Raw genomic sequence first — 24,113 nt, forward strand, 5'->3', positions numbered from 1 at the left:
TGTTCAATCATTTCAAGATTTCATAATTACAATTAAGTCAAACATATTAGGATAATTTATTAATGAGATAGTAGTATAAAAAATACCTTTAGCTTTGTTGACCTCTGTGTATGAGACATCAGCACCTTGGCCAGTTAGGTCCTATTTTATGTTTGCCCCCAGCCTCAACCTGATAATTTGAAATTTAACAATATATATTAGATATAATCATTAATAAATAAGAAGAATATTGGCGTTTAGTTTCCAAAACAATTATTAAATGGTAAGACATTTAGATAGTAATTTTTATGCCACTAAAATGTCTCAAGATTAAAATATTTATAAGCCAAAGAAATAATTATTCAATTAAAGAAAAAATAAATTAAAGACTTCTTCGGGTTTAATTTCAACATCGTATGTATTTTATGTATTTGGTAATTAAATATATCCAATTTTAATTAATAACAAAATGTAGAAATAGTAGTGGTACTTTCGTTTATAGTAGATACATTTAATCAAAAGCTGTGCTGAGCACACCTCTGCACAAAAATTTTCTTTTAATTTTCAGCATTACCAGCAAGGATACCCATGATGTTTATATAAAAATATAAGCTTGGAAGAAAGTAACTTTATATATGCTTAACTAATTAACCACTGCATTTTATTCAAATCTAAATAAATATTCAAGCAGCGCCTCTTAGAGGTACATTAATTGGTTAATGAAAAAACAATCATAACCAAATATAATATGACATAACATTTTAACGAATATTAATTTAAAGATTTAGCAAGAGAGACATTTTGGTAGTAAATTTATGAGACAGGTACAATTTTATGTTAATCAAGCTTTTACATTTAAAAAATAGTCTCGGCTTACCAGAAGCAAATCTTGATTTGATTAACGGTGGGTACATACTGCTTGATTGAGTTTTCTCGGAGGACTGTTGAGAGGGATCATCTAAGGATTTGTTGAAGCTGTGTTATTGCAAATGGTCTAGGCGAGGACGGCAACGAAAGTGGTGATGATAATCGTAACGGCGAAGTCGGTGTAACGAAACTAGATGACAGAGACAGTTTTGATTCTGAATTCACAAAAGAATTTGTCTCAGGTAAGTCAGGATTATTGGTGACATCTGTGCAGAGTACTACGGTGGAAACGTATATTTCAAGAGAATTACTTCCTGCCGGCGACGTGTCTTCGTCTTGAAGCGTAACGGACATATCCATCTGAAAAGAAAAAACGATAATATACATAATAGGTATATATAATATTTATATATACCTGTATTGTAAAATTTAAGGTGTTATATCTTGCTTAAAACAATATAAGCTGTATTTTATAAAGTAAGACATCCAACAATGTCTTACTTTATATACATTAATTTATTTGCCACAAATAATACAAACCAATACCAAACACACACTGCAACATCTGAAGAACTTGTATCAATACGAGCATCGTTCAGTTGCGGTGCCTTTCCATTGAAAGCCAGCCAATAGCATTTCATAGTATCCAAAACAATATATTACTTTCAAAAAGAACGTGCTAAATGAAGTAATCAAATACAAAATAAAATAAATTACTTGTATTTTGTGATGTTACACATGTAAAATTATATGGTAATTTTCAAACACAATTTAAAGTTTATATGATTTTTCTAACTAGCTTTTTTATCCCATCGGTGTTTTAATAATGGTGAAAACTTTGAATTTCCAATATAGCCCAGTAGATAACAAGAACACGTCATGAGCAAAACAGTATGAGGAACCGAAGAGAGGGGTAGTGCGGGGTCCCACGGGGTACTGTAAAGTAGGGTAAGAACTCTGATGTAGGGGTATTTAGTAATGGTATGGCTTTGTGCAAGCCCTTCTAGGTAGATACCTTACAATAATACTGAGGATATTGTGTTCCAGTTTGAAGGGCGAGTGACCAGTGTTACTACAGACACAAGAGGCATAACATCTTAGTTCCTAAGGTTGGTGTTTTTGTGAGGACGACATTTTTGTGTTATGAGGTGCTCTAGTCACCAACGAGGTCCGCGTGTGTGGGTCTAGTGGCTACCACCACCTGTAGGTGGCCAGGTACATGAATATATATATACTTCGTAATAACGTAGGCGCCAGTCCATCGATGCGTGAGACGCGGGCCTCGCGTATTCTATTGCAGACGGCCCTGCGGAGGACTCGCACTATTTTACTGTCTATATTTAATATAGACAGTAAAATAACTTTTCGGATAGATAAAGAAAACAGCTTTTCCATTTCGAAAAAAGCTCTTATATACATTTCGATAACGATGTAGTGTTTTGTTTTGGGACACTCGTTTTACATACACTCTTTTTTCACTTGTAAGTCATTTATTAAAAACGTCTTTGTGATCGGTCATTAACAAATCATATTTGCATCAGTTTATTTATCGCCAAATAAAACTTTAATTCGGAACCGGCCTGGTTCCGAATATTCATTTAAAATATTATAAAATATTCTTATTATAGAATGTTGGAGAAGAATATTTTTATACATATTGATTATGTAATATATATTTAAACTTTCAAGTAAACAAGGTTTTATTGTACCCTCGGCCTTATCAGGAGACAAATTCTACTAACATGTAACGGTTATGAAAGGTTCCTGATTGTATTCCAATCTAACTTCGATTATTCCTCACAAAAATAAGCTTCAGCTTAATCGTAACTGAGGGCCAATTTAACATATTTATATCAGTTACGATATAGTTCCGGTCATATTCCGATCCAGTTTCGAACAAACTGCAGATAGATCGTTGTGTTAGTAGAATAGAAAAAAGGCTGAACAGCATCGGTAACATTTCGATTCATTTGGTATAAAATGTCAATTTGTTAGTTGAATTTACGCCCAGGTAGAACATAAACTTCTTATCGATATCAAAATGCCTAAAGAAAATACTCATTTCACCGGCTTAAACCATTTTTAAAGATTATTTAACCCGGGTTAAATAAACAAGATTTATTTGAAATTTTTAAACAGAACTTCTTGTGTTTGATAAACAAAAGAAATAAGACCTATCTAACGGCTTTATGTACCTACCAGTAGGTCTATCACCACATTCACAAAGTATACTTAATTGTTACTGAACTAAATGGTGAATGCAACCAGTATTTCACACGATACTATACACTATATGATAATAGCCTATTCCAATGTCAGAATGATTAAAGCTAAACGCACCCTAGATTATAATATTACATGTGAATAGTTCTGGTATATTATGCACTACGAAATAGTTCTTGATTAATATAATTTTATTTATTATAAACACTACACAACCCAAATTCTTATATCCACATCAATTTCACTAAATAATATTCCAAAACACATTTACAAATCCATACTATACATTAGTTTAGACTTCGTCCAATGATGTCAAGGCAATTCATGGTTGAAGTTGTTTATTTGTCTTTGCTTCTTTCTAAAAAAATACCATTTATACCGATACTAAACATTATATTTATAAATCTTACCAATGAAGAGATAATGTTATAAACAGGAGAGTTTGTGCGCGTAGATGTTTTTTGTTAAATAAATGCTTTAATCACGTTTTAACGGTTTGTACTAAAAATTCAGTATAGATAGTGGAATAAAGCTTAAGGTACTTTTAAGAATATTCATAAAAATATACTACTAACATATTATTTAAAATTGTATATTAAATTCCCGAGGAAAGAGGGCGCATAGTCCATAACGATGTGATGAAACTTTTAGTGATATTATATAAAAAAATGAAAATGAAATGTCATTTTCATAAATGTTTACTGAAATAATTTCACCTAGCTATTTTACCTGACGACAGACCGGTGACTTCTAAGCAAAACAAATGGTAAATATTTCATATCGGTAATCTTTACGAACAGCAGTTTTCCAACATGTTACGTAAAATATGAACAGGAAATTTATAAGTACGACGCAATAATTTACCTTAAACCGTCAACGGAAAAATATAAACACAAGGTAATAAAAATGCCCTTGGGGATTACTCGTTATTGATTTTTTTACTAACATGGGTAAAACAAAAGAGAATTTAAAAAAATAAGAATACAGTGGACGATAAATTGATATTGATGAAGTCAAATCATTTAAAGGCTATTTATTTATTAAGTGCAAACAAGAAAGGTGTAGGCGGGAGCGTCTGGCTAACGCTTTACGCGATGACGATACTTCGGGCATATGAAGTAAGTGTATCAGAAAGAGATAGCGATACTATTACGTACCAATATTTGAAACCGCGCTCCGTATTATGACTTCATAATACGTATTCACTGTTTAAGTCGAATATCAACCGTGGAAGAAACGGTTGTGTCGCTTTGTAGAGCACTGTGATTAGTATAATAAAAAGTTATTTACGTAGCAATACTGTGTAAATTGAATAAAGTAAGGAAGTTAAAACATTACTAAGTGTCTAAAAAAAATAGTTTGTTAATCGCTAAAATGACTGTAACTGAAATAAAAACTAGACCAATCCGATTCAAATTACGATTGTTGAGTGCATTACGTGCGATATTAGATTTGGTTACAAGTTTTTTCTTCAAATTGTACTATGGATCAGAAGGGAAGAAGTTACCGGCAATAACAGATGACATTCTTAAACAACCGGCTACAGAAGTCGCTAGAAAAATAAGGACTAAGCAGGTTTGTGAATCACACAAAGCTTCATTATTTTAGCTGATGATCATAGAATTACTCACTCCAGATAAAGCGATCAACGATTATACATTTATTTCACAACAGTTTTCCTTATCATTATTTTATAAAACAGAGTATTTTTTGTGTAGAACGGCTAATAAAAACAGTCATAACGCTTGTCACTTCAGGACATGAATCCTATATAGTATTAAGTAGTAGAACTAAGTATATAGAATTAATGATTTAAATGCTATATATTATTATATCAATAATTATAGCAGTTTAGTAGTTTAGTTTAGCAATAATATGAAGCAGTTACTACCTACGTATATAAATTAAGCACTTTGGTGATCTTTAATAGTATTTTTTTTAATATAAGTACAACTAACTTTTAATATTGTTAATCTAAACATCATCAGATATGTATTTATTTATTAAAGAACTTTTAACAGAAATAAAACCGGTGGTTGGTAAAACCCATGTCCGGCTCGTCATTAGTTCTCAGTTCTCAATTTGCCTGTTATATTTTTGAGTTACGCATCTGGCTATCTTTTATCGATTGTTAATCGATTTTTTTTACCACTGTTTATACCCTGATGGCTGGTAATATTGATATAGTATGTAGAATTACAATTGAACGACGCGTTTAGACTGCCTTCTTTTATTAATAAAAATCTTTTTATATTAATTTAAAGCGATACACTAAGGTCTATTTTTAGATCCTACGCTACAAACATAACATATCTCTTAATAATATTTAAGTACCTACATGGAACAAAAAGCATTACTCACAAGGTTCCACATTACTATTCTTTTGTCTTTAATTTTTGCCTATAAAAGTAAAAAAAACCTGTGCGTGTTATAACCAGCATTATCATTATACATTGGGCAAAAACCTAACCTAACCCAAGTTATTTGCATTGTATGTGGACTTAGATTGTTGTTTTATATTACATCACATCGTTCGTGCTTAACTTTTAAAATATACCACCACGGAGATACTGCATATCAATATATTTTTCTTTTTTCGTACAGAAATAATTGTAGTTTTATTTATGTTGCTAAGCACTATTTTTTATCGTCGTTTGTAATGTTATCATTTAATTACCTACTAATTAATTTAAAATTTTGGCAACATTAAGAGTACGAAATTATATTTATAAAAAAACTTCATAAAAAATGTAAAAGACTCAACGTTTAATAGACATTTTGTAAACAATATATGTAGAGTAATGTAAATATGAAGGAGTATTTAATTTAACTAATATAACTCTAAAAGTTAAATGAATTTATATTATATGTATAATTTTTTTAGATAACCAGCGTCGATGTTGTTGAAGCTTGTATACGAAGAATAAAAGACATAAATCCCATAGTAAATTGCTTTGTAGAAAACCGCTTTGAATTAGCATTACAAGAAGCGAAAAAAGCTGATGAAATTGTAAGAAGCGGTACAAAAACTGTCGAACAGTTGTTGCAAGAGAAGCCCTTTTTGGGGGTTCCTTTTACAACAAAAGATTGTGTTGCTGTTAAAGGTGTGTATTATCTACTTGTTTTTATGAGTCAGGCCAGTGATGTTTGTGTAGAATTTACGCATACAATCATCATCAACTAGATAAAAATATTAACACGCGAAATATTAAGTCCACGTGTTACGTAGATTGCCTTTTAGGTACTTGCCATTTGAAGGTACAATAAAGTTGTACCTTCAAATGGCAATTTTGTTTGATGAATGTTATCGTATTCTAACCTTAAAATATTATGTTATGACCCAGATGAGCTGTCAGAAATGAACTATCAGTTGACTGAGTTTATAAAATGTAATTTTAATCTACTTGTTCATTGTTGATGTGTGCGCTAAGTGCAGAGACAGATAAACCATACATAAAATGATTCATATAATTATGTATAACCATTTTTTTTCATTAATTATATTCATAAAATTACGTACGTATGTCGGAAGCCTGAAGTCGGATGAAATGTCGGCACTGACGCATTTTATTATTTTTATGATCATAATTCAGTACTATCGTACTAATGCGAGGGTATTGCTAAATAATTTACACACAGGGGTTAAGATTCAAATTAAAAAATAATTAAGCTACAAAAATGTTTTGTATATAATAATACTTAATACTAAAAATGAAAGATTTTTTTGTAACTCTTAGAAACTACCAGTACGAATTAACAAATGATTTTTGCGTTACATAGATTGTACATTGAAGAAGGTCTAGACCTAGGCTCCGAACATTAAGACAGTAACAATGAAACATATGCTAAAAATTATATTTCGAATTACTTACAACAAATTATGAAGATATATATCTAAGAAACTCTCTGAGTTGAATTGGCAATTCGTGTTAGTTGCAATTATCCTATTATTTTTAATGAATTAAAAATTTGGCGATTTATCTTATTTATAGCGTCAATAAAATAACATTTACATATGTAATTAGCACCAGGTGATAACAAATACATCACTTAAGATGGATTCCGGATATTGATACAAAACAAATAATAGAGAGTTTTACCTAAAAATAAAACTTACCTATTATTTTTTCATCAATATCCGGAATCCCGGTAAGGTCTACCTGGTGCATCATGAGTGCCATAATAACAAAGTATCAACTGTATTATAATTGTTATTGGCAGAATAGTTTGCGCTCAACTACATACACACACACGTAGATACACGCCAGACAAAATAAATAAAAATAAGTCAAAGGTTTCAGTATTGTGATATTAATGATCAAAACAGTCTTGTTATGAGAGGTTATAATTATTGATGCAAGGTAACAGAATAGGCTACAATTATCTTGCTACTCCGCAAAATAAAATAATAACGTTAAGAATAACTATACTTAGTTACATTTTCCTTAACAATCTAAAATTATATTATGTTTTATAGATCTCCATCAAACCGCAGGAGTAGTTTTAAGGAAGGACTATATAGCCGAAGAGGATGCTGAAGTAATTAAGCTGTTAAGAGAAAATGGTGCAATTATTATTGGGTTGACAAACGTACCAGAACTCTGCATGTGGTACGTATTATAGAATAGAACCATATATATTTGTTTGAAACAGATTATAATTATCCATTACGTTTTCATTGAAATATTCATCTAAGCCGCAAATTCAATGAAAAGTCACTTGATGTACGGTTTTCATATAATACGTATATAAAAATAAACAAATTACAGGGTGCTAAATTGCGTTCTGTTAACGTTACCTATCCCACTATCCATTTATTCGACTTGGTTTGCCATATATATTAACCAATATCTGTTTGTATTTGACTAGGTGGGAAACTTATAATAACATACATGGCAGAACGAATAATCCATACAATACTACAAGAATTGTTGGCGGATCCTCGGGCGGTGAAGGATGCATTCAAGCTGCTGCGGGCAGTTGCTTTGGAATAGGTATTTCTTTATTAGACTACTTGTCTTAGTTTCAAATAGTCCGTAGTTTACGAACGAACTTTAATTAAAATGTTATTTTACGTAGGTTCTGACATTGGGGGGTCCATTCGTATGCCCGCTTATTTTAATGGAATATTTGGACATAAGCCCTCAAGAAAAGCAGTTTCCAACCATGGGCAATATCCGACTTCAGCTACAGAAATGCAAGGCGACTTTTTATGTAAGTTTGAAGTAGTTTTGTTTTATTTCACAGTACACTATTATATCTAGTTGTAAACTCTTCATTTAAATTAATAATTTCGACGGTAATAAATTCGAATTATTTAACTAGATAATGCATTCTAACAATTCATATTACAGGTATTGGACCAATGACAAAATATGCTGTTGATTTAAAACCTATTCTCAAGATTATATCAGGAGAAAATTGCAAGAAACTTTACTTGGATAAGCCTGTCGATATAGGAAAAATAAAGATCTTTCATCAGTTCAGCAATAATGCTCCAATGGCAACCAAAGTAGATCCAGAAATTATCACCGCTATGGAAAAAGTTGTCGAATATTTTAAATTAAAATACAAAATAACAAGTGAAGAGAAAAAAATTGAACTACTTGAAAGATCTTCTCCAATTTGGTTTGCTACTATGAAAAGCAACATACCATTTGGGTCATATATTATAAAAGATTACACCTACTGTTCAATATTTCGAGAAATAATTAAAAGTTTGTTGGGTTTATCTGGAAACACTTTGATTGGGCTATTTACTGCTTTGGTTGATTATGAAGTAGTAGATCTCGAAAGTGAAAAATATAAACACTATAGAAGGTTACGTGATAATTTAGAGGACATTTTCAAAGAAATGTTAGGAGACAATGGTATATTCATCTATCCCGCTCACCCAACCCCTGCGCCATATCATAATCAGCCATTGATGAGGCCTATGAATTTCATGTACACAGCGATAATAAACAGCCTTGGCTTCCCTGCAACTACGATTCCTTTAGGTCTCAGCAGTGAAGGGCTTCCTATTGGTATACAAGTAATTGCAAACCATAACAATGACAGACTGTGTCTGGCAGTTGCTGAGGAGTTAGAAAAAGCATTTGGAGGGTGGATAGAACCATGAAATAAATCGACTTCTCTTTAAAATATATTCTTCATAGACCATTTAAAACAAAATATATTTTCGAAAATTTTATCTGTAAAACAAAAATATTAAACAATGTATTTGTTATTTGCTTTATATAAGCTAGTATAACAGATCAGAATTAATGATACAAAATATGCCACATCACACCACTAATAGGTTTAACTAGTAAGAGTGGGCTAAAAGGTAATAAGGAAAAATGTAAATAATAATTTGAAATACACATTCTACAATGTTTTAATATTTAAATAGATATTTTTTTTTAAAACAACTTAGCTTATAACAATACAATAATTTTTAATAACTTGCCGTTATTTATTCCGTTTTGAATAAATATTTAATAAGTTTAGATTATATAATTAAAAAGGTGAGGAATTAAAGATAGCTATTGAATAAAATTTAACCAATGTATTTAATGTTTATAATTAGTGGTGGTTAACTTGGCATAGCCAGGTCACATAATTGCATAAATTATCTTAATGCAACATCAGTAATATTCCACTTGTATCAATTGTTTATGAATAAGCAAATAGTTTGACTTTTTGAGGTTTTTGACGAGAAAATTATACAACTTATTTTTTATATTTCCATGTTCACCAATTAAGATAAATAATGCAATGTTGCTACATGAATATGCTTAACTTAACAAAACTCTGTCATAGCTCAAGTCTTAGAATTTTCTTATGAAATGATATAATTTATTAAAAAGTATACTTTTCAATGTGGAAATTAACTGCTACCCTCCAATTAATCAATTGTTTAGATAGTATATTCAGAAATTAGAAGTACATTTTATTTAGATTTCGATAAACTATGAATAATTCCAAGAATTTCTTTCCTCTTTATGTTAGGATTAATTTTGACAGACATTTCACACGAGTTAATTTCTTGATGGTTTTGAGCATGGGTTGCTAGCCTCTCAGTATTGCAAATTACATGCACACCACAGTCATAGCCATTGTTTTGTTGCAAGCATTCCTTGTCCACAAAATTAATTGTACCTGAAATAAAAATCAATTTTATTATGAAAAAATCAAATCAATAAAAATAACATGAAAACAATCATATTTTATTATCATCTTTATATTATTGTGAAATTATAAATGGTTTTTAATAAAAAAATATCAAGAATCTTACCTCCTTTCCTCAAATATGACATTAAATGACTTGCAAAATCCCATGCAACATCATGATTGCTTCCAGATGATGAATCAAAATGATAAAAACAATTTTCAGTTTTAGAGAAAACAAGAAGGCTCCAATGAGAACCTCCTGCCTTATCAGGCGAATTATTATCATTAAGAGCAAAGAATACAAACTTCTTGGTATCAATGTCTAGGGGTTCTAGGAAAATACTTATTTCACTGGCTTGAACCATTTTTATACATTGTGTAACTTCAGGTGAAACAAACAAGATTTCATAGGCATTTTTAAACAATACTTTTTCTAAGTATTCAAAATAAAATGATATTACAGTATCATTTAGCCAATGTGGCCCACCAAGCAATTCAACGTCAGATTTGTGTAATAAGATTTCATGAAAACTTAAAACGACTGATGATTTTGCCATAATTTCATGAAACTTCACAAATAATCTTCAAACGAAGTTAGGTTTACGTAAACACACGTTCTCGTCTCCTAGTCATCTGCTAATAAAGACAAATATAGACATAATTTATAGCTCAAAGTAGGCTTCGCATACCTTTATGAACGTAAAATATGACTCACCTTTTCACAATGATGTTAAAACCATTCAAAATAGTCTTTCTTTGAGCAGAGGTACATAAATATTAGAATTCACTGCCACCGATAAAAGTAAATCAATTTATTATTTTTTTTTAAATAAAGTGTCATTAAAAAATGTTTTTCTGCATGTTTATTTTAAGATAAATATATTTTTATCTCAATATATAATTACAAACACATAAAAAAATCAAAATAGTCTTTTAAATCCGAATATACAATATGATATAAAATGCAGTTAATTTAATTTGACAACTTAGGTTGACACCTGTCACTGCTGCAAGATTCAGTAATATACAATATTTTTACTTAATCTGTTATATATGTTTATTTACATAAGAATTATTAACATTAAATCCTTAGATTAAAAAAATATTTATAATTGCATGTTTTTGTATACAAATATGTTTTTATGTTATTGATCAAGTTCAAAACATATTATTTCATAATTAGAAATTATTATTAATAGTTTGATAATAACAATAATCTATTTGTTATTTTGTTAAGTTATCTTGTTGTACTGAACATAACCCTTTTTCTGATCAATTTATATTTTATATACATTTAAGTAGATTGTATGTCTAAGGAAAGTAAGTTAAGTTTTTGATTCAGCATCTGTAATCACGCCCAACTCTCGACAGATGAGTATACTGTTAACTGAATTATTAATCTATGTAACAACTTCTCTTAAGTTGGCGGGGAGATCAATATAATTAAAACATATCTAAAAAAAAGTATATACATTTTCCATTTTTGAATTTAAAAAAACATTAGATCGTCTTGCGTTACCATTGAATTTAGTATTCAATTATTTATTATTATGACTAGCGACCCGCCCTGGCTTCGCACGGGTGCAATGTGGGTAATCCCTAAGAGATAGACATATACCATCGCGGACTTATTTGAAGACCGTTTTAAGGTATACAATACTGAAGTACATTATTTTGATCTATCTCGTAGGGTTCAGCCAGCGTTTACAATGTAAGCGCAAAAAATGTATAAATTTACGACATCACATTAGAAACTTTTAAAATTATCAGTGTTACTTAACTATATTGTCTATGTATTATATACAAAAACTTTCCTCTCGAATCACTCTATCTATTTAAAAAAACCGCATCAAAATCCGTTGCGTAGTTTTAAAGATTTAAGCATACAAAGGGACATAGGGACAGAAAAAGCGACTTTGTTTTATACTATGTAAAGATATAGATATCAAAAACTAAAAACTGTAAGGGTCATATAAATTACTATCGCGCAAAACGACATTGATAATAAATTTGTTGTAATAAAATTTTACATTTCTATTTCGAATTAAAGTTTACTAAAAAACTCAAACTGACTTTAATCACTCACGTACACTTGACCTACATGTGTAGATATGTATAATATAATACCAATATTTTAATGCGAAGTTATTCTGGTTGTCCGTCTGTAAATCTTTCACGGCTAAACCACTGTGCCAAATTTGATATTTGGTGCGACGTAAACTTAAATTCAATGAAAAGACAGGCTACCTTCGATCGATTGCAAATAATTGAGATCTATCAAGATTCGAAATACAGCGTAATATGTATATCACATACTAATAACAATGTAAATTATATTATAATAACTGTTTTTTTGAAAAAAAAAGTCCTATACGAATAAGTAACTTGAGTGGAGTCGTATTACGCCATACAATCGTCATTCTATAGGTATAGGAACATAGAGGTTAGGAGACCAAGACTAATATCAAGGGTATGTAAGGGTATATAAAGAGGCAAACATTTTATCGTAAAACATGAATTATGCTAGTTATATCGTTGCATTGTCTAATTTGACCGTAGTAATTAACAATATTAAAGTTTTAATATCTATTAAATAATTGTACAACATCGACGGTGTTTTACGATAAAATGTTAGCCAATAGCCTTAACCTTGTATTTTGGCCTTGGTAACTATGTATAGAAAATCGACAATGCTAAAGACTATAAGCAGTGAATAAAGATAAATACACAAAGAATAACTACAGATGTGATAAGTTTAAATAAGTAGGTATTACATTCTGCACGTGGCGAAGTTCAAATTGCATGTTTTAGTAGCGTAAATTGTAAGACCGCGTATCTTAAATTGTTACTATTACTTTTGTTTATATAATTAATTATTTATCCGTCTAAAATATTATATTATAGACACCACTTATAGAGAATATAATTTAGAAAAATGCGAAGTTAAGGTTAATTACTCTGGCCTTGATAACTTTCCTGGTTTTTCTTTGTAACAATTTTTACGTTTAAAATAGTTTGAAATTTAAACCATTCTTTTGTTTTATGATTTCTTCAAAGAAATAACCAAATATTTAAAGGAATATTTAAAAAAACTCAAACTAAATAAATATTAAAATAAGGTTAATCGATAAATTAAAATAATAATAAAACAAAAAAATAAAATTTATTAAAATTATTTACATCTATGTATTGGTAACATTGGTGATCACATTTTTTCTAATTGAAATTTGGGTAACACACCTACAAATGAAAAGCTAATTAGGATGTCTATTATTAATTTAATAACATTAAAATCACTCACAACATTGTTATGCTCAGCAAAAAATTTTTTGTCATACATTTATAACATTTACATTAAATACAACACACAAACGTCCAACTATGAAAATTGATGGTGATGAGTAACAACTTCACAACTTTTGCTAACTCAAAATAAATATATTAAATAATGGTGATACTGATTGCGCTAACAAATAAGAAGCATTTTCCATATAATGGAATATTCCTCTTATTTTAAGTTTTCCTAAGGTCATTAAAATTACTTAGTTGCTTGCTTTAGGTAAGCAATTAGATCTGCACGCTCATTAGCTTTCTTCAATCCAGCGAAGACCATTTTAGTGCCAGGGATATACTTCTTGGGGTTTTCCAAGTACTCGAAAAGTGTATCATCTCCCCAGGTAATACCTATAATTAAAAAAATTTAAATAAATCTAACTTAATATCAAATACATTATCAATACATAACAACTGAATATTTAACTAAAAGTAATGTTAAAAATTTTCAGAACATAGCATTATTATGTAACTTCCTGTTTGAAAATGATGATATTACTTTACAGTTTATCAGTCCATTATAATGGACCGTGTCCGTGAAAATGTTACATCTTATCTAATTGATAATTTAGAGACTATCTGACATTGTGTTCAATCATTTCTAGATTCCATAATTACAATTAAGTCAAACAATATAATTTTCAAACATATTAGGATAATTTATTAATAAGACAGTAGTATAAAAAAAATACCTTTAGCTTTGTTGGCCTCTGAGTATGAGAAACCAGCAGCTTGGCCAGTTTTGCGTCCAAAGAAGCCATGGAGGTTAGGTCCTACTTTATGTTTGCCACCAGCCTCAACCTGATAATTTGAAATTTGACAATATATATTAGATATAATCATTAATAAATAGGAAGAATATTGGAGGTTAGTTTCCAAATCAATTATTAAAAAGCAAGACATTTAGATAGTAATTTTTATGCCATTATAATGTCTCAAGTTTAAATTATTTATAAGCTAAACGGATAATTATTCAATTAAAGAAAAAAAAAATTAAAGATGTCTTCGAGTTTAATTTCATTATCATATATTATATTTATGTAATTGGTAATCACATATATTCAATGTTCATTACTAACAGAATTTAGAAATAGTAGTAGTACTTTCAGTAGTTGATAAATTTAATTAAAAGCTACTTACAGTGTGGCATTGAGCACACCTCTGCACAAAGATTTTCTTTCCATTTTCAGCATTACCAGCAGGGACACCCATGGTGTTTCTATAAAAATATAAATGAAATTTACAATGAAATGTCTTCTATAAAACAAATTTGTACAAATCCAAATATTTTATTATGCAACATGTAATATTGGAGACTGAGTATAAAAAAAGCGGGAATTTTGATATTTAAATTACAAAGCGAAGCTTCAGAAAAAATAATTTATGGCGAAAAAGATTTAGGCCATGAACTAAGTTTTCTGCGAAATCAGGTCACTATTAAGGGATCAATGTCATCCGGGAATTGCCAAGCACTAACATGATAATGACACCATTACGTAAGCATGTGCAATTTATGTAATATTAAGAAAAATGTTGAGACCCTTCGGCAACTTACTGTTAAGGTAGCTTTAAACATTTTATAATAATTATAAAGTATTTCGGGAAATGGTAAAGGTCGATTTTGTTATAGGTTAGCCTTAGTGTAAGGGCGTTGAAATATTGAGTCATAAATATAAGCTACTTTTTAATCGAATCAAATATTTAATAAATTTAAAATTATAAATTTACTTACGTGTTTCAGCTAAATAATTTTAAAAAGACCAAAGTTCGATTTTTAAGGCAGCCGAAAGACGTCTGCACTTCGTCAGCACAACTCGTTATACGCAAAAAATCACACGACTCATGATTTCCGAAAGAACCAACGACTATGCGACGAAACACGAGTTTTGCCGAACTGTTAGGTGACAGATGCGTATTGTGTTCGGAAATTTACATTATTACAAAGAAATATGCTGGTATTATCTTTAATTCATGTATTAATTTGAATTCATAAGTGATAAATTTGCTATATTTTATTTATAATTTGGTTGGCTTATGCTTGGTCTACACATTCCTAAAACTGTCTGAAATAAGAATTTTCTATTTCAATTATTTGTAGATGAACGCCATACATTTTGAGTTGTTGATATATCGATTAATACACAAAATTAAATTCAAAATTATAAATTATTCATAATCATTCTATTATAAAGGCAAGAAACTTATTTTGCTACTTTGAAAATAAAATTCCATTGGTTAATTAAATTCGAGTAAAATCGAAATGAGAATTTCTCTGTGTGTGTTAAATCTATTTACCAACAAACTCATTCTCACTCTCACTCACAAATAGACTCAAGAATAAAAAAGTTAGTGGCTTCACTGTTTTAATGGGACACTTCAACGCGTAGTTGGGTACACGAGTCGGTGGTGAAATGAAGGAGAAGTAATTTACGGTTCGGGCCCGAACACTCGGCTAGACTTTGGCCAGGTAGCCGACTTCATAAAGAAAAAGGGTTTTTTTATGATTATAAATTTTTAGACTACATGTACTCAAATAAAGTACAAATATCATGTCACAGTTAGATCATACATTGAACTACCAGTTCAAAAAAAGTTATGTGAAGTCCAATTTTAACACTACGTATAGTTTGTTCCCCCGGGTAACTTATACTTACCAAGATTCACCAGTAGGCATTTTCACTTCGATCCAAATAAACGGTTTACCATTCAATAATGCAGAGTCCAGACGTGACCATATTTATATTAAATAAATCGACTAAGCCTCATAATGAAATAAAATAAGACGACCAGGTTTTTATTGACCTCTCCCATAAGGTCTCAAAAAAGCGTAAGTAATTAATTTTAGCCAAGCAAGTAATTTGTTAATTTTATTTTGTAAGTTTTATTTTTAGGATGTTTTAGCCGAATGCGGTCTAATCTTCTATAATGAATATAATATATTTAAGTAATTATTATAATTTATTTACGTCATACGACTACGTCCACTTATCGTATGGTTCCGAAATTGTATATTTTGGTTTTATACAAAAGAATTAATCAATGGTATAGACACCAAATTTTGCAAATAAAAGTTTGTTTGAAAATAGCTTTTTTATATTGATTTAACTTGTTGTGGTTAGTCTAAGAGTAAATTGAAATGTAAAACTTATAAGAACGTCAGCTAGCGGATAATTTTAGAGCTTCTGAATTGTCGAGTCGTTGTTTAGTTTCAAACTGGCGCATTCATATAATTTGGTACAGATGGCAGTACTTGTACGTTAAAAGCAATATAACATAACACAGGCTACTGTGTTATTTATTCTATTTTTGTAGTAATGTGTATTGATAATGGACATAAAAGTGTACAATATATACCTAATTATATTGTTTGTTTATTGTAAAAAAAATATTTTTTTTGCTGACGTCAAAAGAAACAAAATTATTATCATTAAATTGGACACTATTTTTATTTTTTATGCAGCTTTGTCGATTAATCCTGATTTTTTTGATGTACAGTAATGTAATTATATTTATTAAGTTTGGGTCCGATATTTTTTATAGCAAAATTAATTTAACGATGATATCGATGACATTAGATAATATATTTATGGTTAATCATGGCAATATTCATGCGTAAAGGTATAATATAAGCATTAAAATACATTAAATACGCCTCATTCTTGTAAAAATATATAATTTCATGTTAGAAATACGGTGTCATATCTTCACATTATATGTTCTTATAGAATGTTGTACTGAAAGCGAAAGGTCAAACTGCTTGATTTCCCAGGTGTACTTATTTTTCGTATGACGCACATATCTAAACCGATGACGGGAAATTAGTACGTGGCATTTTGCATTTTGGTGCAAATAAATAATAATAATTATATTTTTTGCTCATTTTGGGAAGGCAAAATTGCGGCACTTATACACTGTTTCTATATACTTATATTACTTCACTTAGTGGTGACGGACTGACGGTATTATCCACGCGCTCGGCTCGGCAGGCACTAGCTAGTATAGGTGTATTATCTATGGCAGGCACCCACTCTATGTTATATTCTACCCAAGCAGCAACTGATAATAGTGAATGTGCCAATGCACCTACAGGCACAAGGGACATAATCATTTAGTTCCTAAGGTCGGTGGCGCAGTGCAGATGATTAAAATTTCTTACGGCACCAATGTCTTTGACCACTTACCATCCGGTGTACCATTTGCCAATTTGCCTACCTATTTTATAAAAGTAAATACATTTTAATAACTTACAAATATGAAATACTTATGTAAATATTAGTTACTGTTATGAACTATAATTATTTTCAATAGTTTAAAAGTATCCTCAAGAGTTTATTTGTATTTTTGAAAGTAAGTTATCCAGAAATAATAGCGCGTGGAAAAATCCTACTTTGTTTATGTACGATAGATGACGACATAGCAGAAGCAAATTGTGAGCGGCTAGCTGTTTTATTATATTAAAGTGTATAAGACAGCATGAATACTTTAAGATGTTTTTTGAATGTGACCAGAAATTGTTATACTATTTTTTAAATTATAACTATTTAACCACACATTTTTTAGAATTAGTTTTTTTTATTAAAAACTGACCTATTACAATTGATCAGTACAAGACAGATTAATATGTTAAATTAACCTATATATTCAATATTAGAATCTTTTGTAGAACCTGCAAAATATATTTCCTTACTGGGAAAGGTATTCTTCTCTATTTTATACGATACTTTTGAATAAAAGTGTGAAGTAATATTCGAATGCTGAAAACCTCACGCCGCCGGCGTTTATGCATTGTAGCGTAAAACTATGAAATTTATTTGAGACATTTTCATTTTTCTTTATTTCCACAAAGTTGAATGATAATTCTCAATAAAAAGGACAATACTCACTTCATACAATTCGGATACAAACGATATTTTTAGCTTATATTTTGTATATGTGAAAATAATTGAACTGATTTAATTCAGCGAATTCTTAGAAATCACTTTAATACATACAATTTATGTTTTGTTATATGCAAGCAAAGTTTTCCATTGTTTTCATAATTGTAGGATGTTCGTGTATGCAGAGGAAGACTAACAAAAGGAACTGAATAATCTATTGTCATCATAACTCAAGATAAAGGACCTCAGTCCTGGCTCATTAATCCCTTATACCTAGGGCTAATAGTTATATATATATATTATGTCAGTAATATACAGTCTCATCTAAAATTATGTACATATATCGATTTGATCAGCCGACTATATCTGCAAATTTATCTTTGGTATTAATTTTGAAAGATTTGTAGACGTTTGGTTTTTCTTCGATATGGATCTCACGCAGCTCCGACCTTCGAGGCTGCGGCGAAACCCTGTCGCTTTGGAATCATGGGGGCCTCACGTATCCTGATTCTAGCGCCTTAGAGGATATCGATAGCCGAAATGATCTAGCACTAGAGGAGTGCCAGAGCTATTTCGCCTCTTGAGGAGAACTCCGCAGCATAGGACGGGCAGTGGATGAGAGTATAGTGTATGAATAACAGGTTTCCCCTTTCGGATCTTTAAGATATATCTCATGCAAAAAAAAAATGATATGGTATTCAAATGTTTTGTTTTTTTTGTATAATTAGTTACTTCGTTAATCATTTCAGACGAATAAGTTCTTTATATTTTTGTTTGATCATAATTAGAATGTCAAAAAATATTTTTTAATAGTAAATTTAGAACATTATCATATTTGGTCATAACCTTGCTTACCAAAATATGATGGATTAAGTATAAGTAAGCCTAGGCGTTATTTACCCTTATCAAAATGTCGCTCAATAAAGTTTGTTCATCTCATTACATCAGAATGTTCTTTCAATGTATTTTTTTATTACAATAATAAGATATTTAAGTAAAATGTATTTGTATTTGTAGATAAAATATTATTTTGTTATCGTTAACATTATCATTAAATAATAAGAACATTAAACATAGCAAATTATATCAACAAATAAAAAATACCATAAAATAATAACATTTTAATTAGATAGAATATTAATATATATATATTTTAATAACTAAAAACTATGGTAAAAAATAATGGACTATTGATAACGTAACTATCTTAAGGAAATCATGGAGATGAGAACCAAACTACATCAAGGAGCAGACTTCGATTGAATCTGCTCTGTCTCGGAAATGGGAAAGCAAGCGTGAATAAAAGCGGGAGCTCCATGTCATTTGCAATAAATTTGGTGAGTTAACCTATTTGAAATTTCCCTTTCTTTTTATTTATTTAAATATATCTCATATGACCAATACTAAAGATTGTTGATATAATCTATTTTATCTGATATACAATAGGTTTTCAATTCCTCCAAGTCTAAGTTTTGCTAAAATTAAATAACTATATAAATTTTCACTTTTAAAATCACGTCGTCAATCGTCTTTACTTTTCAATACTATGTACTTATATTTGTTTCAACATTACACTTATTTTAATTAATTAAGCAATTATATTTATTAATTATTATTGTGAATAAAAAACCGGTTTCGGTACAGTTAAATTGCCATACTGCATCGCCTCTGGCTTACTATTAAATGCATGAATTTTGCGGCTTACTCGCATCTTCAGTGCGGCTGTGTTGCTATTGCGACTCAATATTGATGTGAATACACAGTATTGCGATCTAGTTACGATGCGACTGCGGTCGAAACCAGAACTTTACTTGCAGCTTCAGTATAGCAAATTAACCACTTCCTCACAAGTCTGTTTCATCGTCAATCCTTTCTTAAACCGATACTTAATGATAATATATTGATTTCTCCATAATTAATAATCGCTTTACTCGATGTTCAACAAATCGCTGTAAATCATTTACTACCACAAAAAAAACTTTACAATACAACTAAAGAGTTGATGAGTATAATGTCGATAGAAGCAATTAAATATTGAAATCATGTTCATATGAAGCCGCCAAATTTTGAATCTACCCTCGAATATTTAATGCAGAAAGTGAGCGATATAACGCGCCCTTTGATGCTGAGTACATTCACATTGTAAGAAGCAGTGTAGTTTCAATCTTCTGGGTCTTGGTGCTATTATACTGAGTCACTCACTCATTCATGATAGAACACATCAGCACAAAGCACTTTTGAATCCTATTTCTCGGATGTGAATTAACTTAATCATAACACTTAGTTATTACCACGCAATTTTATAATTAAAATTAAATTATAAAATGTATTAATACGAATATAATTATAATAATAGCTTCAATGTGGGTAGATAAACCATTGTTACATAAATCAGCGTGACAGATGGTGCAAAAGTCGTATTTTAGTTTGAATTCGTGTCTTGTTGAGGGTACGCAGGCGCTGCCACAGTCGCGTGTAATGTATCTTACGTCTGAAAATTAAAAAATCAGTACATTTTTAGACGTTAGTATTCCGTAACTATTATACTATAAACTTTATATTTACTAATGGTTTTTGCTTGCATAAATGAGAACAAAGGTGGCAGACATAAGGACAATCATTCATTTATAGGTATACTTAATATACATCCGTATGCATAATATCCGTAGAAAGATTTAAGAATGTCTAATAATAATACACTGTGGCAAAGACAATGAGTAAATTCAGTTAATAAAAATAATTTAAATTTTTTGATTCATATGTGCTTTATTTTAAATACTGTTTTAGTCTTGTACAATGAAATCAGCCTAAACAAATCGGGGACAACAAAACTTATGTTTTAGAAAAGACGTGAAGTAAATTTAGTTTGCTGTATCAGGAATGTGATGAAAAATAAAAGATAAATGTTTGCTCTCTTGTAAACAAAACAGAGTAAACCACCATTTTCGAGATAATAAAGAAAGACTATACTTATTTTATAACCTTTACATATTATATTGTTGATAATTTAAAAAAAATCAAAAATGTTAAAAGGCAACGTAACTGTGTTCCGAGCTATTGGAAGTGCAGCCATCTTGTAGAAATATTCTTATAAAGATGAGGAATAGGGATAAGGATCCTATATATACTATTTATTCTATTTATACTATTTTTTTTACAAGACAGTCGAATAAAGATAGATGATGTAATCTTTTTTGCGAAATGGTTGCGCAATAAAATGATAGGTATATTTGGGACATCCTGTATACTACTAGAAGTACTGTTTTGTACTGAGATTTTGCGCACTAAGTTACAGTTAATTAACCACAACTCATTTAGTCAATGAGAGCGACCGAGGGAAGCTGACAGTAGTGAAAGCAGCAAGCATTCGGACATAGTGGGTCATAAAAGGGTATTATTATTATTTACATGATTTGATAATTATTTATAGTTGCTAACTAATTTAATTGGTTTTTTCTTGTAAATACATTTATTACGAAAATTACATACATAACAGACATCTTGATATGCCATTCCGCTTATTCTTTACTAGAGTTACCTAAGAGCATTACAACCGGCATGTCGATATCAACTAACGAACATACTTAAAAAATGTATATCTATTGCGCTAATGATAAAAAATAAATTTATTTTAACAAATAATATTACAAAACTCCAATTTATAAAAATGCCGTATTTTCATCTAAGATACTGTAAATATATCAGAGAAGAATAAAGTCTTTTGTAGGCATACATTTTCTAGTGAGTAAGTACATATTAAGTTCATTTCTGTTTTTTCCTAGGGTCTAATCTGTTATGTCGAATAGATAAATAATTGACTAATCTACTTAATACCATTACCAATATGACTTATTGAATAAAATAATTTCACTCTAATACTCTCACAGACAAACAGTAAAAGATAAAAACCATTATGCCACATCTGCGCGATCGTCTCGGCTTTCACTGAACTAACTTCCCCCTGCTTTCGTTTCCTTTTTCGTCACTGTGACACATTTTTAATTTTGAACAGCTTGTCTAGTAGTATACATATAAGTCAATATATAGGACCGACAAAATACTGATGGTAGACAGAGTCGGTTCTGTTACATTTTTCCTATAATAAATATATACAATATAAACGATATTAAAGGCAACCCCAAAACATGTTTCTGGATGTTCATTTTATCTATATTCAAAAGTTGTTTCATTTATACAAACTCTTCAGTTTGTATTAATGAAACATCATCCTCCTGCCCTTATCCCAATTTTACATGGGGTCAGCGCAGCATGTTCTCTTCTTTCAGACTTCTATGTCGGACGTCATCTCACAAGTAACATTCTTTCTAACCATATCGTCTTTCACACAATCCATCCATCGTTTCTTTAGTCGTCCCCTACCTCTATATCCATCCACATCTATGCTCAAGACCTTCCTCACAACATGGTCCTCATTTCTCCGCATTACATGCCCATACAATAACAGCCGGCTTCCACATAGTTTGTATTAATGAGTAACATTATTAAAATAGGGCTTACCTTTATCCTTATACATTTTTGTTAAGCATGAAGTATGATCTTCATGACAGTACTTCACTGATGTTAATCTATTAGGAGTCCAGCATGAGAAATCATTGATACTACTGCATGCGTAGCATACACGTGGATGTTTCATAATCATCATATGAGACTTTGTCATTTTGGAAATACCCAATCCTTTTGTCGGGTCTCTCAATTGATTTGCGATATTATTGTTTAATTTTTCTAGTTCTCTGGAACTTGATCTATTTTCACCATCGTCATCATAATCGTAGGATATTTCGTTATAGTTATTCATTTGTACGTATTTGCCATCTGAGTTGATAATTATATTAGGATCTTTTGGTTGGTCAAATTTTTCGGATTTTGTTTGTGATTTGTGATCTATAATTGTTTTTAATTCGTCCGATAGTATATTTTGGTTAAATATATTATGTGCAAATCTCCTGGTTGACTTACTATCATCGAATTTAGTTCCAATATAGGAATTATCTTTAACAGTTTGACCTGAACGCTTCATGTCCTCGCCTACATAAGAATTTAATTGGAAATTACTATACGTGTTGGGAGAATCAAAATTATATCGTGCTATTGATGTTTTAAGCTGAACTTCCTTTTCCTGATTTTTAAATACGTTTTCGTTTTTAATTTCATTTTGGATATCTTTATTATGAGGTTCCTCATCATACACAGTTTTATCTGTTAAGCAATTTTTCTTTCTATACTTTGAAAATAAATCTTTTAAATCATTTATTGACTTTTTAATAGCCATATTTTGTTGGATGTCATAGATTTGGAATTCAGTATTCTTTTGGCTGTCTCGAGACGGACTTGACAATTGTTTAGAATTTGGCTGATTTTTATTATATACTGGTATTATATCTTGGTACTTAATTATTTGCAAATGACCTTAAAAAATAATTTCTGTAAGTATAAGTTTTACAATGATATATAACTGTATATAATATATAAATAGTACTAGTTAATATATATTAAATTACTAACCGAATGATATTGAGGTAACGTATATGAATAATATCATCATTGCAATTAAAATAGTATTAATGATATTGATCAGTAAAACGTGCAATATCTACTTAAACTTTGCTGAATATGATAAGGAAATATTGATTTATTTCAATTCGGTAAAATATCAATATC

The 24,113-nt window shown here is 30.0% G+C and overlaps 5 protein-coding genes across 6 annotated transcripts in view; 1 reads left to right on the top strand and 4 right to left on the bottom strand.

Moving 5' to 3' along the window:
* Window positions 1–11,147, bottom strand: part of LOC125069668 (cytochrome b5 reductase 4) — a 61,962-nt gene extending 50,815 nt beyond the window's left edge. For both annotated transcript variants that reach the window (XM_047679190.1, XM_047679188.1), the window contains exon 1: window positions 10,940–11,147. The gene's annotated coding sequence lies outside the window, so the exon portion shown is untranslated. The remainder of the gene's footprint in view (window positions 1–10,939) is intronic.
* LOC125069669 (fatty-acid amide hydrolase 2) lies at window positions 4,266–9,932 on the top strand. Its single transcript, XM_047679191.1, has 6 exons — window positions 4,266–4,644; window positions 5,954–6,173; window positions 7,547–7,679; window positions 7,939–8,063; window positions 8,149–8,283; window positions 8,424–9,932. Exons 1-6 carry the CDS (start codon window positions 4,444–4,446, stop codon window positions 9,188–9,190), a joined length of 1,581 nt encoding a protein of 526 aa, XP_047535147.1. The 5' UTR covers window positions 4,266–4,443; the 3' UTR covers window positions 9,191–9,932.
* On the bottom strand, window positions 10,004–10,589 carry LOC125070115 (sentrin-specific protease 8). The gene is made up of 2 exons (XM_047679815.1): window positions 10,349–10,589; window positions 10,004–10,212 (listed from the first exon to the last, which is right to left on the bottom strand). Exons 1-2 carry the CDS (start codon window positions 10,587–10,589, stop codon window positions 10,004–10,006), a joined length of 450 nt encoding a protein of 149 aa, XP_047535771.1.
* Window positions 11,148–13,368: 2,221 nt separating the features above from the next.
* On the bottom strand, window positions 13,369–15,439 carry LOC125069726 (cytochrome c). Its single transcript, XM_047679286.1, has 4 exons — window positions 15,290–15,439; window positions 14,698–14,776; window positions 14,250–14,358; window positions 13,369–13,908 (listed from the first exon to the last, which is right to left on the bottom strand). Exons 2-4 carry the CDS (start codon window positions 14,767–14,769, stop codon window positions 13,763–13,765), a joined length of 327 nt encoding a protein of 108 aa, XP_047535242.1. The 5' UTR covers window positions 14,770–14,776; window positions 15,290–15,439; the 3' UTR covers window positions 13,369–13,762.
* Window positions 15,440–17,482: 2,043 nt separating this feature from the next.
* LOC125070116 lies at window positions 17,483–23,724 on the bottom strand. Its single transcript, XM_047679816.1, has 3 exons — window positions 22,953–23,724; window positions 20,821–20,925; window positions 17,483–17,640 (listed from the first exon to the last, which is right to left on the bottom strand). Exons 1-3 carry the CDS (start codon window positions 23,722–23,724, stop codon window positions 17,483–17,485), a joined length of 1,035 nt encoding a protein of 344 aa, XP_047535772.1.
* Between the last annotated feature and the right edge of the window lie 389 nt (window positions 23,725–24,113).

The sequence above is a fragment of the Vanessa atalanta genome, chromosome 16, assembly GCF_905147765.1.
Source record: "Vanessa atalanta chromosome 16, ilVanAtal1.2, whole genome shotgun sequence".
Taxonomy (NCBI): domain Eukaryota; kingdom Metazoa; phylum Arthropoda; class Insecta; order Lepidoptera; family Nymphalidae; genus Vanessa; species Vanessa atalanta.